This window comes from Pan troglodytes, chromosome 7 (assembly GCF_028858775.2).
Source record: "Pan troglodytes isolate AG18354 chromosome 7, NHGRI_mPanTro3-v2.0_pri, whole genome shotgun sequence".
NCBI lineage: Eukaryota > Metazoa > Chordata > Mammalia > Primates > Hominidae > Pan > Pan troglodytes.
The window spans coordinates 8763426-8781823 of NC_072405.2; the positions used below are offsets into that span (position 1 = coordinate 8763426).

The 18398-nt window shown below is 57.3% G+C and overlaps 1 protein-coding gene across 10 annotated transcripts in view; it reads left to right on the forward strand.

Annotated features, from left to right (window-relative positions):
* ARHGEF10 (Rho guanine nucleotide exchange factor 10) overlaps positions 1–18398 on the forward strand; it is a 146659-nt gene that overhangs the window by 9174 nt on the left and 119087 nt on the right. For 4 of the 10 annotated variants that reach the window (XM_016959043.4, XM_016959045.4, XM_016959048.4 and 1 more), the window contains exon 2: positions 16475–16558. The exons of 1 other annotated variant lie outside the window; for it this stretch is intronic. In XM_016959043.4, coding sequence (XP_016814532.4) covers positions 16475–16558 — 84 coding nt within the window. Of the gene's footprint in view, positions 1–15007; positions 15199–16474; positions 16576–18398 lie in introns of those variants that run through there. 5 more of the 10 variants (XM_063816112.1, XM_063816110.1, XM_063816111.1 and 2 more) reach the window with 3 other exon arrangements.

Consider the following 18398-nt stretch of genomic DNA (forward strand, 5'->3'; position numbering starts at 1 on the left):
AGAGACAGAGAGAGACAGAGGCAGAGGCAGAGAGAGACAGAGGCAGAGGCAGAGACAGAGAGAGACAGAGGCATACAGAGGCAGAGACAGAGACAGAGGCAGAGACAGAGGCAGAGAGAGACACAGGCAGAGACAGAGACACAGGCAGAGACAGAGACAGAGGCAGAGAGAGACAGAGGCAGAGACAGAGGCAGAGAGACACAGGCAGAGGCAGAGACACAGGCAGAGACAGAGACAGAGGCAGAGAGAGACAGAGGCAGAGGCAGAGACAGAGAGAGACAGGCAGAGGCAGAGAGAGACAGAGGCAGAGGCAGAGACAGAGGCAGAGGCAGAGACAGAGAGAGACAGGCAGAGGCAGAGAGAGACAGAGGCAGAGGCAGAGACAGAGGCAGAGAGACAGAGACAGAGGCAGAGACAGAGAGAGACAGAGGCAGAGGCAGAGACAGAGGCAGAGAGAGAGGCAGAGGCAGAGACAGAGGCAGAGAGAGACAGGCAGAGGCAGAGACAGAGAGAGACAGAGGCAGACAGGCAGAGACAGAGACAGGCAGAGACAGAGGCAGAGAGAGACACAGGCAGAGGCAGAGACACAGGCAGAGACAGACAGAGACAGTGGGAGAGAGAGACAGAGACAGGCAGAGACAGAGACAGAGGCAGAGAGAGACAGAGGCAGAGGCAGAGACAGAGAGAGACAGAGGCAGAGGCAGAGACAGAGAGACAGAGGCAGACAGAGGCAGAGACAGAGACAGAGGCAGAGGCAGAGACAGAGAGACAGAGGCAGACAGAGGCAGAGACAGAGACAGAGGCAGAGACAGAGGGAGAGAGAGACAGAGACAGGCAGAGACAGAGACAGAGACAGAGGCAGAGAGAGACAGAGGCAGAGGCAGAGACAGAGACAGAGACAGAGGGAGAGAGAGACAGAGACAGGCAGAGACAGAGACAGAGACAGAGGCAGAGAGAGACAGAGGCAGAGGCAGAGACGGAGACAGAGGCAGACAGAGACAGAGACAGAGGCAGAGACAGGCAGAGACAAAGGCAGAGAGAGACAGAGGCAGAGGCAGAGACAGAGAGAGACAGAGGCAGAGGCAGAGACAGAGAGAGACAGAGGCAGACAGAGGCAGAGACAGAGGCAGAGACAGAGGCAGAGAGAGACACAGACAGAGACAGAGACAGAGGCAGAGAGAGACAGAGGCAGAGGCAGAGACAGAGAGAGACAGAGGCAGAGACAGAGACAGGCAGAGACAGAGGCAGAGACAGAGGCAGAGAGAGACACAGGCAGAGGCAGAGACACAGGCAGAGACAGAGACAGGCAGAGAGAGACAGAGGCAGAGGCAGAGAGAGACAGAGGCAGAGGCAGAGACAGAGACAGAAGCAGAGACAGAGGCAGAGACAGAAGCAGAGACAGAGGTAGAGACAGAGGCAGAGAGAGACAGAGACAGAGGCAGAGAGAGACAGAGGCAGAGACAGGCAGAGAGAGACAGAGACAGAGGCAGAGACAGAGGGAGAGAGAGAGAGACAGAGGCAGAGACAGAAGCAGAGACAGAGGCAGGGACAGAGAGAGACAGAGGCAGAGACAGAAGCAGAGACAGAGGTAGAGACAGAGGCAGAGAGAGACAGAGACAGAGGCAGAGAGAGACAGAGGCAGAGACAGGCAGAGGCAGAGACAGGCAGAGAGAGACAGAGACAGAGGCAGAGACAGAAGCAGAGAGAGAGACAGAGACAGAGGCAGAGAGAGACAGAGACAGAGGCAGAGACAGAGAGAGACAGAGACAGAGGCAGAGACAGAGAGAGACAGAGGCAGACAGAGGCAGAGACAGAGGCAGAGACAGAGGCAGAGAGAGACACAGACAGAGACAGAGACAGAGGCAGAGAGAGACAGAGGCAGAGGCAGAGACAGAGACAGAGGCAGAGACAGAGACAGGCAGAGACAGAGGCAGAGACAGAGGCAGAGAGAGACACAGGCAGAGGCAGAGACACAGGCAGAGACAGAGACAGGCAGAGAGAGACAGAGGCAGAGGCAGAGAGAGACAGAGGTAGAGACAGAGGCAGAGACAGAGGCAGAGAGAGAGGCAGAGGCAGAGACAGAGGCAGAGAGAGGCAGAGGCAGAGACAGAGAGAGACAGAGGCAGAGACAGAGACAGAGGCAGAGACAGAGGCAGAGAGAGACAGAGAGGCAGAGAGAGACAGAGACAGAGGGAGAGAGAGACAGGCAGAGACAGACAGAGGGAGAGAGAGACAGACAGAGGCACAGACAGAGGCAGAGAGAGAGACAGAGGCAGAGGCAGAGACAGAGAGAGACAGAGACAGAGCCAGAGGCAGAGAGAGACAGAGGCAGAGGCAGAGACAGAGAGACAGAGGCAGAGGCAGAGACAGAGGGAGACAGAGACAGAAGCAGAGACAGAGGCAGAGACAGAAGCAGAGACAGAGGCAGAGACAGAGGCAGAGAGAGACAGAGACAGAGGCACAGACAGAGGCAGAGAGAGAGACAGAGGCAGAGACAGAGGCAGAGAGAGGCAGAGACAGAGACAGAGGCAGAGAGAGACAGAGGCAGAGGCAGAGACAGAGAGAGACAGGCAGAGGCAGAGACAGAGACAGAGACAGAAGCAGAGACAGAGGCAGAGACAGAAGCAGAGACAGAGGCAGAGACAGAGGCAGAGAGAGACAGAGGCAGAGAGAGACAGAGGCAGAGACAGGCAGAGAGAGACAGAGACAGAGGCAGAGACAGAGGGAGAGAGAGAGAGACAGAGGCAGAGACAGAAGCAGAGACAGAGGCAGGGACAGAGAGAGACAGAGGCAGAGACAGAAGCAGAGACAGGTAGAGACAGAGGCAGAGAGAGACAGAGACAGAGGCAGAGAGAGACAGAGGCAGAGACAGGCAGAGAGAGACAGAGACAGAGGCAGAGACAGAGGCAGAGACAGAAGCAGAGAGAGAGACAGAGACAGAGGCAGAGAGAGACAGAGACAGAGGCAGAGACAGAGAGAGACAGAGACAGAGGCAGAGACAGAGAGAGACAGAGGCAGAGACAGAGAGAGACAGAGACAGAAGCAGAGACAGAGGCAGGGACAGAGAGAGACAGAGGCAGAGACAGAAGCAGAGACAGAGGTAGAGACAGAGGCAGAGAGAGACAGAGACAGAGGCAGAGAGAGACAGAGGCAGAGACAGGCAGAGAGAGACAGAGACAGAGGCAGAGACAGGGAGAGAGAGAGAGACAGAGGCAGAGACAGAGGCAGGGACAGAGAGAGACAGAGACAGAGACAGAGGCAGAGAGAGACAGAGACAGAGGCAGAGAGAGACAGAAGCAGAGACAGAGGCAGAGAGAGACAGAGACAGAGACAGGCAGAGAGAGACAGAGGCAGAGGCAGAGACAGAGGCAGAGACAGAAGCAGAGAGAGAGACAGAGACAGAGGCAGAGAGAGACAGAGACAGAGGCAGAGACAGAGAGAGACAGAGACAGAGGCAGAGACAGAGAGAGACAGAGGCAGAGACAGAGAGAGACAGAGACAGAAGCAGAGACAGAGGCAGAGACAGAGAGAGACAGAGGCAGAGACAGAGAGAGACAGACAGAGGCAGAGACAGAAGCAGAGAGAGACAGAAGCAGAGACAGAGACAGAGGCAGAGAGAGACAGAGACAGGCAGAGAGAGACAGAGGCAGAGGCAGAGACAGAGGCAGAGACAGAAGCAGAGAGAGACAGAGACAGAGGCAGAGAGAGACAGAGACAGGCAGAGAGAGACAGAGACAGAAGCAGAGACAGAAGCAGAGAGAGAGACAGAGACAGGCAGAGAGAGACAGAGACAGACAGAGGCAGAGAGAGACAGAGACACAGGCAGAGAGAGACACAGAGACAGAGGCAGAGAGAGACAGAAGCAGAGACAGAGACAGAGGCAGAGAGAGACAGAAGCAGAGACCGAGACAGAGGCAGAGAGAGAGACAGAGACAGAGACAGAGGCAGAGACAGAAGCAGAGAGAGAGACAGAGACAGGCAGAGAGAGACAGAGACAGAGGCAGAGAGAGAGACAGAGACAGAGGCAGAGAGAGACAGAAGCAGAGACAGAGACAGAGGCAGAGAGAGACAGAGAGGCAGAGAGAGACAGAGGCAGAGGCAGAGACAGAGGCAGAGACAGAAGCAGAGAGAGACAGAGACAGAGGCAGAGAGAGACAGAGACAGGCAGAGAGAGACAGAGACAGAAGCAGAGAGAGAGACAGACAGGGAGAGAGAGACAGACAGACAGAGGCAGAGAGAGACAGAGACACAGGCAGAGAGAGACAGAGGCAGAGACAGAGACAGAGGCAGACAGAGACAGGCAGAGAGAGACAGAGGCAGAGGCAGAGACAGAGGCAGAGACAGAAGCAGAGACAGAGGCAGAGAGAGACAGAGGCAGAGACAGAAGCAGAGACAGAGACAGAGGCAGAGAGACAGGCAGAGGCAGAGACAGAGAGAGACAGAGGCAGAGACAGAGAGAGACAGAGGCAGAGACAGAGGCAGAGACAGAGACAGAGGCAGACAGAGACAGGCAGAGAGAGGCAGAGACAGAGTCAGAGACAGAGACAGAGGCAGACAGAGACAGGCAGAGAGAGGCAGAGGCAGAGACAGAGGCAGAGGCAGAGACAGAGGCAGAGACAGAAGCAGAGACAGAGACAGAGGCAGAGAGAGACAGGCAGAGAGAGAGGCAGAGACAGAGGCAGAGAGGGACAGAGGCAGAGAGAGAGGCAGAGACAGAGGCAGAGACAGAGGCAGGGACAGAGAGAGACAGAGGCAGAGACAGATGCAGAGACAGAAGCAGAGACAGAAGCAGAGACAGGCAGAGAGAGACAGCGACAGAGAGACAGAGGCAGAGACAGGCAGAGACAGGCAGAGAGAGACAGAGGCAGAGGCAGAGACAGAGGCAGAGACAGAGGCAGAGAGAGACAGAGGCAGAGGCAGAGACAGAAGCAGAGACAGAGACAGAGATAGAGGCAGAGAGAGACAGAGGCAGAGCAGAGACAGGCAGAGGCAGAGACAGGCAGAGACAGAGACAGAGGCAGAGAGAGACAGAGACAGGCAGAGAGAGACAGAGACAGAGGCAGAGACAGAAGCAGAGACAGACAGAGATAGAGGCAGAGAGAGACAGAGGCAGATGCAGAGACAGGCAGAGGCAGAGACAGGCAGAGACAGAGACAGAGGCAGAGAGAGACAGAGACAGGCAGAGAGAGACAGAGACAGGCAGAGAGAGACACAGACAGACAGAGGCAGAGACAGGCAGAGACAGAGGCAGAGACAGAGGCAGAGAGAGACAGAGACAGAGGCAGGGAGAGACAGAAGCAGAGAGAGAGACAGAGGCAGAGAGAGACAGAGGCAGAGGCAGAGACAGAGGCAGAGACAGAGGCAGAGGCAGAGACAAGCAGAGGGAGGCAGAGGGAGACAGAGACAGAGGTAGAGAGAGACACAGGCAGAGACAGAGACAGAGACAGAGACAGAGAGAGACAGAGACAGGCAGAGAGAGACAGAGGCAGAGACAGAGACAGAGGCAGAGACAGAGGCAGAGAGAGACAGAGACAGAGGCAGAGAGAGGCAGAGGGAGAGACAGAAGCAGAGAGAGACACAGGCAGAGACAGAGACACAGGCAGAGAGAGACAGGCAGAGAGACAGACAGAGACAGACAGAGGCAGAGAGAGACAGAGGCAGAGACAGAGGCAGAGACAGACAGAGAGAGACAGAGGCAGAGACAGAAGCAGAGACAGAGAGAGACAGAGGCAGAGAGAGACAGAGACAGAGGCAGAGAGAGACAGAGGCAGAGGCAGAGACAGAAGCAGAGGCAGAGACAGAAGCAGAGACAGAGAGAGACAGAGGCAGAGAGAGACAGAGACAGAGGCAGAGAGAGACAGAGGCAGAGGCAGAGACAGAAGCAGAGACAGAGGCAGAGACAGAGGCAGAGAGAGACAGAGGCAGAGGCAGAGACAGAAGCAGAGACAGAGGCAGAGACAGAGGCAGAGACAGAAGCAGAGGGAGGCAGAGACAGAAGCAGAGACAGAGGCAGAGGCAGAAGCAGAGGGATGCAGAGGGAGACAAAGACAGAGGGCGAGACAGAGTCAGAGGCAGAGACAGAGGCAGAGACAGAAGCAGAGACAGAGGCAGAGACAGAAGCAGAGGGAGGCAGAGGGAGACAGAGACAGAGGCAGAGACAGAGGCAGAGAGAGACAGAGACAGGCAGAGACAGAGACAGAGGCAGGTGCAGAGACAGGGGCAGAGACAGAGACAGAGGCAGAGACAGAGACAGAGACAGAGGCAGAGACAGAGACAGAGGCAGAGGCAGAGGCAGGGGCAGAGACAGGTGCAGGCTACAGCCCGGGGCCTTCAGCCGCTGCCACTACATCCACCCCAACCATGGCCCTCACGGCTGCCTCTCGCTCTTCTTTGGCGCCCTGTTACCGCCTCCAAGCCCCCACCCCCAGGATGCTCGCCATCCTCTCTGGTCTCTTCCCAACCCTGTGTCAGCCCCCTGTCCATGCCAGGCCCCGGGCAGTCCCCAGGCCGCTGCTGCCCTCATGCCCAGCCCAGCTTGCTTCCTGAACCCTTTGCAGCAAGCAGTCTCCTTTCCTGCAGATCCCGGCCCCACTGCCTTCTTTAGGAAGCCCTCCTGGCAGCTGACCCCCATCCCCAGCTCCCTGTGCTGCTTCCTTGGGAGGGAGTCTTAGCTGGCACTGTGCACCTCAGCCTCCATTGCGACGATGACCCCTCCCCAAGTGTACGGCACACAGCATTGATGGGGAGCCATGTCGGGGCTGCTGGGAGCCCCCCAATGACCACTCCTGCTTGGGGGCACTAGAGGAGAGGAGACAAGCAGACACATGCAGCTCCAGCCCCTCCGGGGAAGGGTAAGCAGGGCTGGGCTGCCTGCAGCGACTGCAGAGGCCTGGGGCATGCAGCTATCTGGACACCACCCTCACCCATCGGGGTGGACTCTCATGGCACGGACAGTTCTGCCTGGGCAAGTGGACACTGCGGCGGCCGGTCCGGGGCTGCTTGTCCCCTCCCCAGCATGTGGCGCAGACAGGGTCACACCTGCTTGGGGCCCGGGCGGGTTGATTCTGACCCGGTTAGCTGGTGACTGACTGTGTTATAAAGCCCTTGCGAGACTGAATGCATTTGCTTCTCTTTTCACTGTTTTTTCTTTTCTGGGAGCGTGCAGAGGAGGGGAGAAGATCCCACGGAGATGGTCTCAGTCCGAGGTGAGCAGAGCGTAACGGTGAGAAGGTGGCAGAGGTGGAGACACAGGCCCGGGGAGGACCCTGGAGAGAGGGGCTGCTGGGTGCCATGCGCCCTGAGGCTCAGTCACAGCTGCGCTCTGAGGCCAAATCCAGATGGTCACAAAACACAAACCCAGGACAGTGGGGTTCTCCCGAGTCTTAGAGAAGAAGGTCTTTCCTCCCTCCTTCCCTCCCTCTGTCCGTCCATCCATCCCCTTTCCGTAAGCATTGAGTGTCCTCACAGACCTCTGGAAACATTCAGTGCAAAGGGCTGGCGTGTTTGGCTTGCTGCGGTGTTTGGTTGAGTTAACCATGACGTTCCAGAAGGACTCCTGCCGTAGACTTTGCGTCCTTTTACGTTTCCCCCTCGTGGATTTATGTCTTGGGTTGGAACCTTATGAATGTGAAATCGATCGGGTGCAGAATGCCGGGGCCACAGGGGTTTCCTGGCTCCCGTGGTGCATCAGGGGTGGGATGTCCAGAGACCGCGCAGCCTTGGACACCGGCCACCCAGCAGCCGGCTCCCGGCCCAAGCTCCCGGGGTCTGTCCGCGGGGCCACTTCACCCCCAGGTGGGAGGATGGAGGAAATGGCCCCTGCATCATTCGCCAAGCGGGTCTGCCACAACGCTCTGAGCTCGGCTCGGTCGGGGAGTGCTGGGCGCTGATGGCCCCCGGCCCGTGTCTGCCAAGGCACTGGGACATCCCACGCTTGTGCAGTCTGTGGCGCGGACACAGGATGTGGGTGGTTCAGCCTGCCGCCCCCACCTTTGCAGGGCCATGGAGGCCGGAGGAGTGGACGATAGGAAACCGACCAGGGGGCCCAGGGTGCTCGAGGCCCGAGTGCCGGACAGGGCTGAGCAGTAAGTGAAGAGCGGGGCACTTCACAGGCACAGAGCCTGTCCCTGCCCCAGGTGCATCTCTGAAACCACGCGGCAGCCCTGTGAGTCGGTGCCGTCCCTGTGCAGCTGAGGCCGTGGGGGTACAGGCAGGTCAAGGGCCTATGTGGCTGGGAAGTGCTGGGCTGGGGCAGATGCAGACAGGCTCCAGGCACAGGCTCCAGCCCTGCCGCCCCTGCAGCTGTTTCCCAGGTAGAGGCCCTGGGTCATGGTGACTTCCTCCCACGCAAGAGTCAGCATGACAGCTCATGCTAGCACGCTCATGCCGTCCCGAAGCACTGACTGTGGAAAGGTGCCTGCGGAACGTCCCTGGGTCTTCGGCCAGCGTCCTTCCCACCCTGCTGCTGGATGGGCTCCCCTGACCTCCTTTTGCAGGCCTGGGCACATGGTGAACGGCACAAACAGCACAATTGCAGCACAGGTGCGGGTGTGTCCCCACAGTCATGCTGAACAGCGTCAGGGAGCGCAGTGGCTGTCTGTAAACACTTGTAGAAGGTGGGGCTGCAGCCTGACGCACACGGCATGAAACGGTCCTTCAGCCTCGGTGTCTCTGGGCTCCCTCTCTGACTGAATGCATCATCTTTTTGTTTAAAACCACAATCCAGGCCAGGCGCCGTGGCTCACACCTGTAATCCCGGCACTTTGGGAGGCCGAGGCGGGCAGATCACGAGCTCAGGAGATCGAGACCATCCTGGCCAACATGGTGAAACCCCGTCTCTATTAAAAATACAAAAAATTAGCCGGGCCTGGTGCCACCTTCAGGCTGGTGGCAGGCGCCTGAAGTCCCAGCTACTCGGGAGGCTGAGGCAGGAGAATGGCGTGAACCCGGGAGGCAGAGCTTGCAGTGAGCCGACATTGTGCCACTGCATTCCAGCCTGGGCGACAGAGCAAGACTCTGTCGTGGAAAAAAAAAAGAAAAAAAAAACCACAATCCAAATGCACAATGAAATCTTTCATTAAGATGCTTAAATTGGAAAATGACAGCAATCATGAAACAAAGCCTGCAGCCCAGGCAGGTATGAGCTCATGCTGCACGCTCCTGGGGATAGAGTGTTTTGAAAGCGGAGTCTTCTGCTTTGCCCCCAGGGTCCATCTCACCTGCACCAGGGCAGGGAGAGTGAGCCCCAGCCCAGCCCCACCATTGAAAACGATGCTGGTGAGGTCCAGGTGAGTCACCTGTGGGGAGTTGCCAGCCACGTGGGCTGACGCCGGTGGAAGACTGCACACAGAAGACAGGCTCTAGACCCCCGGGCTTCAGGGGGTGGGATGTTTTGTGTGGCCTGGAGGTTCTAGGGACACAGATACTTCTCACAGCAGGTCGGAGTTGGGGGAGCAGGCTGTGGGGGGAGAAGCGCATGCTGCCGTGGGCTGTGTAGGGAGCACAGGCAGCTCTGAGTCCAGAAACAAAGGTGTGGTTTCTGTGTCAGCCCCTGATATGGTTTGGCTGTGTCCCCACCCAAATCTCAACTTGAATTGTATCTCCCAGAATTCCCATGTGTTGTGGGAGGGACCCAAGGGGAGGTAACCGAATCATCAGGGCTGGTCTTTCCCGTGATATTCTCCTGATAGTGAATAAGTCTCACGAGATCTGATGGGTTTATCAGGGGTTTCCACTTTTGCTTCTTCCTCATTTTCTCTTGCCGCCGCCATGTAAGAAGTGCCTTTCACCTCCCACAGTGATTCTGAGGCCTCCCCAGCCATGTGGAACTATAAGTCCAATTAAAGCTCTTTTTGTTTCCAGTCTCGGATACATCTTTATCAGCAGCGTGAAAGTGGACTGATACAGCCTCATAGAAATTTTCCTTCTTAGGAATGCAGTTTTTAAGGGACACTAATTTGGAAGGAAATTTTTGGAGTTTACAGTCTGCCTGAGACTTGTGTATGGGTCAGGAGGCCAGTGGTAGGGCAAGGCCTGGGCCAGAATCTGACAGTTGCTTCCCAGCTGTAGAGCCAGGGGCTGCTGTGCGCTGTGCGGAGCCGCAGGACGGTCGGGGGCATGCTTTCTGCACAGGGCTGCCCTGCAGACTTACAGAGCTGATGCAGGCAGACGCCATGGTAGGTGCTGGGTGAAGTGTGAGCTGTCACCCTTAAAAAGGGCCAGGCATAAAAGAGTAATGCCCAGTCTTGTTCATCTTTCCGTTGGTCCTAAGATTATCAGTGGAAAAATGAGAAATCAATTTGACTCATTTTCATGCATTTTTGTAGAGAAACAAATAGCATGAATGAGATTTACACAGTGTGGTTTAAAAAATGCAGAGTAAACAACAGGGCTTAAGGAAACAGAATTCTCGGAAGACACACAAAGCCTTGTGGCTGTTAGGTAGAGCGTGCTGGTGTGGTGTTCATTCTTGAACAGACGCGGCAGGCGTACAGCTGGCCTTGTCTAGGGCGGGAAGGGGGAAGAGTGTGCTTCTGGCCCTGCCACTTGCTCACCACCTTTGTGAACAGAGCGTGGGTCACCAGGGGAAGGCGCTGATTTTCTCTGAAGCCCGCGGCTGCCTGGCTCCTCGGCTGTGTCGTATTACTAATGTTGGGCAGCTGAATCTGTGACCTTTGTTTCTTCAGCAGTTGAGAAACTGAGGGATACCACGTGCCTCACGGTGAGTCAAGGTGGTTGAGGACTCGGGGTCGTGGGGAAGCTGCTCCTCACTGTCACAGGTGCTCTAGGTTTCCTCACAGGTGCTCACAGTTTCCTCCTCCGTCTCCCCTCAGGACTGCAGAGTTCAAAGGGGTTTATTCATTGTCTCCTCCATAGAGTTCAGGGCGTTTATTCATTGTCTCCTCTTTGTATGGTGGATGCGTCTTTGTCTGTCTTGTTCCCCGAGGTCCTGGTGCACTGTGGAAGGAACAGACCTTGGGCTGGGACCCACCGGGGGTGCCGGGGGTGCCTGGTGCCTTCCTTTCTCTAACGGGCCTGGACTCCATCTCCAGCGATCCTGATGCATGAGATGGCATTGGCCCTGGTGCCAGCGTCCCAGGGAAAGTTGACATCAACCTAAACTCTTGAGGACTCATAGCTGTGTTGGAGCATTGTTAATTTTCTTTGTTGGGAGATGCTCCAGCCATGGAACATACTCTTCTTCCATCCGTCTCTGAGGCTGCAGAGTCATCCAGGCCAGGCTGACGAATGAAGGAGTCTTCTCCTTCCCACAGCCACCCGGCACCCGCCCAGCCTGGGGAGAAGCCATCCCTTCCTCTGCACTCAGGGCAGCAGTCAGTGTCCGGTCCTGCTGCTGTGTGCACGCCGGAGGCAGCCCTCTTCAGACCCCATGTGTTCATTCCTTCAAAGAGCCACGCACTCTTCAGCACAGTTGGTGTTGGCTGAATATTTTTGACTGAGGCTAAAGGGTCATTTTGGGTTTTGTCAGGATCTCAGAGCCAGTGTGGTCCTCTCTGTCCATGGGATCCGATTGTCGGAAGCATTGATGCCATTTGGCGTGGGGGCCATCCATCGTGGGGGCCGTCCGGCGTGGGGGCCATCTGGCGTGGGGGCTGTCTGATGTGGGGGCCATCCAGCTTGAAAGCTGTCTGGCGTGGATGCCGTCCAGTGTGGATGCTGTCTGGCATGGAAGCTGTCTGGTGTGGGGACTGTCCAGCGTGGAAGGTGTCTGGAGTGGAAGGTGTTTGATGTGGGGGCCATCCAGTGTGGGGCTGTCTGGTGTGGGGGCCATCTGGCATGGAAGCTGTCTGGCGTGGGGACTCTCTGGCGTGGGGGCCATCTGGCGTGGATGCCGTCCGATGTGGAGACTGTCCAGCGTGGAAGCTGTCTGGTGTGGAAGCTGTCCGATATGGGGACTGTCTGGTGTGGAAGCTGTCTGGTGTGGGGAGTGTCTGGTGTGGGGACTGTCTGGTGTGGAAACTGTCTGGTATGGGGACTGTCTGTGTGGAAACTGTCTGGTGTGGAAACTGTCTGGTGTGGGGAGTGTCTGGTGTGGGGACTGTCTGGTGTGGAAACTGTCTGGTATGGGGACTGTCTGTGTGGAAGCTGTCTGGTATGGGGACTGTCCGGTGTGGAAGCTGTCTGATATGGGGACTGTCTGGTGTGGAAGCTGTCTGGTGTGGGGACTCTCCGCTGTGGGGACTGTCTGGTGTGGAAGCTGTCTGGTGTGGGGATTGTCTGCTGTGGGGACTGTCTGCTGTGGAAGCTGTCTGGTGTGGGGACTGTCCGCTGTGGGTACTGTCTGGTGTGGAAGCTGTCTGGTGTGGGGACTGTCCGGTGTGGGGACAGTCTGGTGTGGGGACTGTCTGATGTGGGGACTGTCCGGTGTGGGGACTGTCTGGTATGGGGACTGTCTGCTGTGGGTACTGTCCGGTGTGGAAGCTGTCTGGTGTGGGGACTGTCTGGTGTGGGGACAGTCTGGTGTGGGGACTGTCTGGTGTGGGGACTGTCCGGTGTGGGAACTGTCTGGTGTGGGGACTGTCTCGTGTGGGGACTGTCCGGTGTGGAAGCTGTCAGGTGTGGGGACTGTCCGGTGTGGGGACAGTCTGGTGTGGGGACTGTCCGGTGTGGAAGCTGTCTGGTGTGGAAGCTGTCCGGTGTGGGGACTGTCTGGTGTGGGGACTGTCTGGTGTAGGGACTGTCTGGTGTGGGGACTGTCCGGTGTGGAAGCTGTCTGGTGTGGGGACTGTCTGGTGTGGGGACTGTCTGGTGTGGGGACTGTCCGGTGTGGAAGCTGTCCGGTGTGGAAGCTGTCCAGTGTGGGGACTGTCCGCTGTGGAAGCTGTCTGGTGTGGGGACTGTCTGGTGTGGAAGCTGTCTGGTGTGGGGACTGTCCGTTGTGGAAGCTGTCTGGTGTGGAAGCTGTCTGGTGTGGGGACTGTCTGGTGTGGAAGCTGTCTGGTGTGGGGACTGTCCGGTGTGGAAGCTGTCCGGTGTGGGGACTGTCCGCTGTGGAAGCTGTCTGGTGTGGAAGTTGTCTGGTGTGGGGACTGTCTGGTGTGGAAGCTGTCTGGTGTGGGGACTGTCCATTGTGGAAGCTGTCTGGTGTGGACGCTGTCTGGTGTGGGGACTGTCCGCTGTGGAAGCTGTCTGGTGTGGAAGCTGTCTGGTGTGGGGATTGTCTGGTGTGGAAGCTGTCTGGTGTGGGTACTGTCCGCTGTGGAAGCTGTCTGGTGTGGGGACTGTCCAGTGTGGAAGCTGTCCGGTGTGGGGACTGTCCGGTGTGGAAGCTGTCCGATATGGGGACTGTCTGGTGGTGTGGAAGCTGTCCGATATGGGGACTGTCTGGTGTGGAAGCTGTCCAATATGGGGACTGTCTGGTGTGGAAGCTATCTGGTGTGGGGACTGTCCGGTGTGGAAGCTGTCCGATATGGGGACTGTCTGGTGTGGAAGCTGTCCGGTATGGGGACTGCCCAGTGTGGAAGCTGTCCGGTGTGGGGACTGTCTGGTGTGGATGCTGTCCGGTGTGGAAGCTGTCCAGTGTGGAAGCTGTCTGGTGTGGAAGCTGTCTGGTGTGGAAGCTGTCTGGTGTGGGGACTGTCCGGTGTGGAAGCTGTCCGGTGTGGAAGCTGTCTGGTGTGGATGCTGTCTGGTGTGGGGACTGTCCAGTGTGGAAGCTGTCTGGTGTGGAAGCTGTCTGGTGTGGAAGCTGTCTGGTATGGGGACTGTCTGGTGTGGAAGCTGTCCGGTATGGGGACTGTCCGGTGTGGAAGCTGTCCAGTGTGGGGACTGTCTGTTGTGGAAGCTGTCTTGTATGGGGACTGTCCGGTGTGGAAGCTGTCCAGTGTTGGGACTGTCTGGTGTGGATGCTGTCCGGTGTGGAAGCTGTGCAGTGTGGAAGCTGTCTGGTGTGGAAGCTGTCTGATGTGGAGACTGTCCGGTGTGGAAACTGTCTGGTGTGGATGCTGTCTGGTTTGGGGACTGTCCGACGTGGGGACTGTCCGGTGTGGGGACTATCCGTTGTTTGCTGCGCTTGTCTTTGAGGTTTCCTCCCATGAGCGTCATTCCCTACATTCACTGTTGTGGTCCAAGCATATCTGTCTGACGTTAACTTGGATATGACAGCTTTCCCTCCAAGGATAACATCCTTTGTCATCCTATGGAATCACTGCTGGGCTGGAGAGGGTGGGCACCTCCCGCCTCACGGGTGCGCTGGCCGGCACTCGGACCCTGTCTTGCTGCACAGAAAGCTCACCTGCAAGAGCACCCGATGTGGATCCTGTGACTCCCCACATATTCCCCGTGGAGCGATGACCTCACTTGCCCCGTCTCCCGGCCGGTGGGTGGAAGGGCAAGGACATGCCGTCGGGGCCTGGGCTGGGCTCTGGGTGCTCGCATCAGCCACCCGCCCTCAGCTGTAGCCTTCGCGTCAGCCAGCTGCCCTCTGCTGTAGCCTTTGGTGAGTGTCTCAAGTCTCCCAACCAGTGGTTTCTCCATTGAAAAATAATAACAGTACCTACGTCTTGGAGTTGCGCTGGTGAGGTGGACCTAAAAGGAAAAAGCTGGAGTAAAAGTAATCTATGTAGAAGGTTATTTGGGTCACGTGTGAGGCCTGCAGCCCAGGAGCCTGGATTCAGGCTGCCCTGAACGCACACTGATGAGCAGCGCCTCCAGGGTGATTTTGGAAAGCAGAAAGGGGGTCAGGGAGGCTGATGGAAAGCTGTTTGTCAGGAATTCTCATTAGTTTATGGAAACAATTGGTTTATTGATTAGTGATGGCTGTGCATTGTTAAGCTACAGGGTGTGTTACGGTGTCCAGCGCAGCATCACCAGGCTCTTTCCCAGCCACTGGGGGCCACAGTGGGCCGTGTTGAGTGAACATGCGGCTCCCTGGGGGCAGGGAGTAGGGAGCAGGGCGTGGTTGTGGCTCGTCTGCACATCTCTCGGGGCCTCATGATGTGAAAGGGCTCCCATCCCTCGAACAGAAGTTCCGCTGTTTTCTCAGCAGTTGTGTTAACAGATGAGACAATCGCAGCTGCTGCTCGTGGGGAGCCCCAGTACGTGTTGAGCTACTCGTGTGCCATGTTGGTGAAATGACCTGAAACCTAGGAACTGAGGCCGCGACAGGAAGTGGGGCCGCGACGGGAACTGGGGCCGCGACGGGAACTGGGGCTGCGAGGCGCCGAACCACGAGGCCAGGTGCTGGGGATGGGGCGGGGGTGGTGGCACGTGGCAGGCACCTGAGCAAGTCTGGGGGATGGAGGGAGAGCAGGTTCAGGGCTGGGAACACAGGAAGGCAGAAGGGCAGGCACTGGGCTGGGAACACAGGAAGGCAGAAGGGTGGGCACTGGGCTGGGAATGCAGGAGGTGCCGCATCTGAGGTTGGGGGCAGGGTCCCACTGCCAGCCTCATTGGAAAGCAGTGTCTGTCTGCTTCTGAGAGTGCCAGAGCCAGTGGCCAGCTCTCTGCACTAGGATAAGGGAATTTGCCGGCCTGGTGGCGTCCTGGGTGTGTGTCAGGCAGAGCCTGGAGCTCTTGGCACCCTGCCATCCCCTCGCGTTCCCCTCATTGAAGAGCACGTGAGGCCGGTGACCACCCTGGGCATGGGCCCGCCTGGCCTCGGAGGAGCTGGCCTGTGGGTGACACTCAGGGACCATGCCCCCTGTGGTCCCATGTGCTTTTCCTGATGCGGCGAGGGCCTGGAGCTGGTGCCTGGTCCCCGGTGCTAGAGCCTGGTCCCTGGCACTGGAGCCGAGGCAGCTGGAGAGTTCCCTGAGGACAGCTTATTTCACCCTGGATGGCTCTGGCGGGAGCCAGGCCCGTGTTTTGTGGTCTTAACAGGAGTCACCAGGAACTGGCCTTCCCGGGACTCGCTGGCATCCAGCTCACACTCAAACTGGTGTCCTCGAAGCAGGGAGGGAAACACGAAGTGTAGACAAGAATCACAACAGCAGGCAGGCCAGGACCCAGCCTCGCCCCGAGAGGTTAGCCACATGCTTACCAAAAGGAGTGGAGAGGGCAGTCAGCAACACGCCTATTCCCAGCTAAGTCTGGAAGAAAAAGGAGTGGAGAGGGCCGTCAGCGCCGCACCTGATCCCAGCTAAGTCTGGAAGAAACACATTTGGTTTACATGTTGATTTCTCCCTTTAGAATACAGTGGGAAATTCAGCAAGGAGTTGAAGCCAGTGTCAGTTTGGGAGGGCCTGGCTGGCGAATCCAATTTGCAAAATAAACTTCTGGCTACATTTCAAGGTGAAGTCACTCCAACACTGAGAAGTCTCTTTTGTTTTGCTCTTGAATATTTCAAGGGAGATTTACAAGTATTCATGACTAATAGGTGGTGAGTCTTCTAATTATGGCTAGTAATGACAGTTAGCTCTTCCTTTTTGCGGGGTTCTCTGTCGACAGCCCTGCACCTATTGAGTGCATGTTTATCCACCTGAACGGTGACAAGCAGTGTCTCTCCTTCTTGCAGGAGCTCCTTCCCTTAACAGAGCTGAGAGAGGCATCTGGAGCTGCAGCATGGACCAGCGAGAGCCCCTGCCTCCCGCTCCTGCAGGTAACAGCACTCAGCAGGTGGGCCTGTGGGTCAGGGTGTGCTGCTGCTCTCATCAAGGACAGGGTACTTTTGGAACCACTGAATTGCTGGTCACTGGGGTATGGGGTGGAGTGAGAGCTTCTTGGGAGAAAGAGAAGGTTCTGACATGAGCCTGGGTGCCCCCATCCTTGCCTTGCCACGGGGGCATCCTGGGTGAGCCTCTTGCGTTCCTCACAGGTGCTGCTGTATTGCTCTTGGGGACCTATGGTCAGCATCTGAAATTCCCTTAAGATTCCCCTTAGCCTGATGCAATCGGAGATGGAGCGGGAGGGTTGTTACAGAATGGCGCCTTCCGGTGTTAAAGGCCTCGCTCAGGCTTAAAGCTCAGCTCGCCCATGGCGGGTGCTCGCCCAGTTTCCTTTTCTGCCTCCCTCCTCTGAGCGGCCGCTCAGGGACAAGCACGCCCTCTCTATCCATATGCTCCATTAAGGGAGGGCCTGCTGATGAAAGATTTATCTTCATTGTCACCTCACCTGAGTTAAATTGTTGCCAAAAAGACTATGCCAGGGTTGCCAGCTCGCGCTCCGGCCAGTGGAGAAGGTGGACACTGACCGACGTTTCCATGGCAGGTCGTCTGCAGGGCCTGGAGACCTGGCCTCGGTCCTCCCAGGGCCTGCCGGACCACATGGTGCACGCGGGCCTGGTGTCCGTTGCAGGTCCGGGGGGTGATGGAGCTGTGGAGGTCAGGGAATTAACTGTGTGGGCTCCAGGCCCCTTGGCACTGTGGGTGTGGGTCTTGGGAGATGCTGGGATTTGGTCGTCTGTGCCCCCCAACTACGTGGATACTCTGGGCCCTCGGAGGTTGTAGCTGGATCAGAAAAGAGGCAGCCTGGAAGTCAGGCTGTTCATAAGCAAGTCAGTCACCAGGGCCTGGTGGATGACAAAGACAGGACAATCCAGGGGTCACCGGGGCCTGGTAGACGACAGAGACGGGAGAATCCAGGGGTCCCCGGGTCCTGGTAGATGACAGAGACGGGAGAATCCAGGGGTCCCCGGGGCCTGGTGGACGACAGAGACGGGAGAGTCCAGGGGTCCCTGGGGCCTGGTGGACGACAGAGACGGGAGAATCCAGGGGTCCCTGGGGCCTGGTGGACGACAGAGACGGGAGAATCCAGGGGTCACCGGGGCCTGGTGGATGACAGAGACGGGAGAATCCAGGGGTCCCCGGGGCCTGCTGGACGACAGAGACGGGAGAATCAAGGGGTCCCCGGGGCCTGCTGGACGACAGAGATGGGAGAATCCAGGGGTCCCCGGGGCCTGGTAGATGACAGAGACGGGAGAGTCCAGGGGTGAGCAGTGGCCACCCCAGAAACAGCCAGCGACACCACAGGGGCCAGAAGGGATGCCCACTCCTGCTGCCGGGGGTCTGCGGTGGGGAACCAGGCCTGGAAGTCCAGCTCCTGGAGTTCTCCAGAGCTGCAAGACCACGGGGTACGAGACCCGGTACCGGAAACCCGAGGCCACGGCTCCACTGCTTCTCTTCTGGGGGTGACGTCGGCCGGTCTCCTTGCCTTTTTTTGTAGCCATGGTGCTCGTTGTCGCCACAGTTCACTTACGTGTGGATTGCTGGCATTCAGGCTCTGCCAGACTAGGTTGTTTTAATTGAAAATGAGGTCCGGCACCTTAGCTCACACCTGTAATGCCAGCACTTTGGGAGACTGAGGCGAGTGAATCACTTGAGCCCAGGAGTTTGAGACCAGCCTGGGCAACATAGTGAGACCCCATCTCTGCAAAAAGAATAATAATATAATAATAATTAGTTGTAATAGTTGTAATAATTAGACTCCATCTCTGCAAAAAT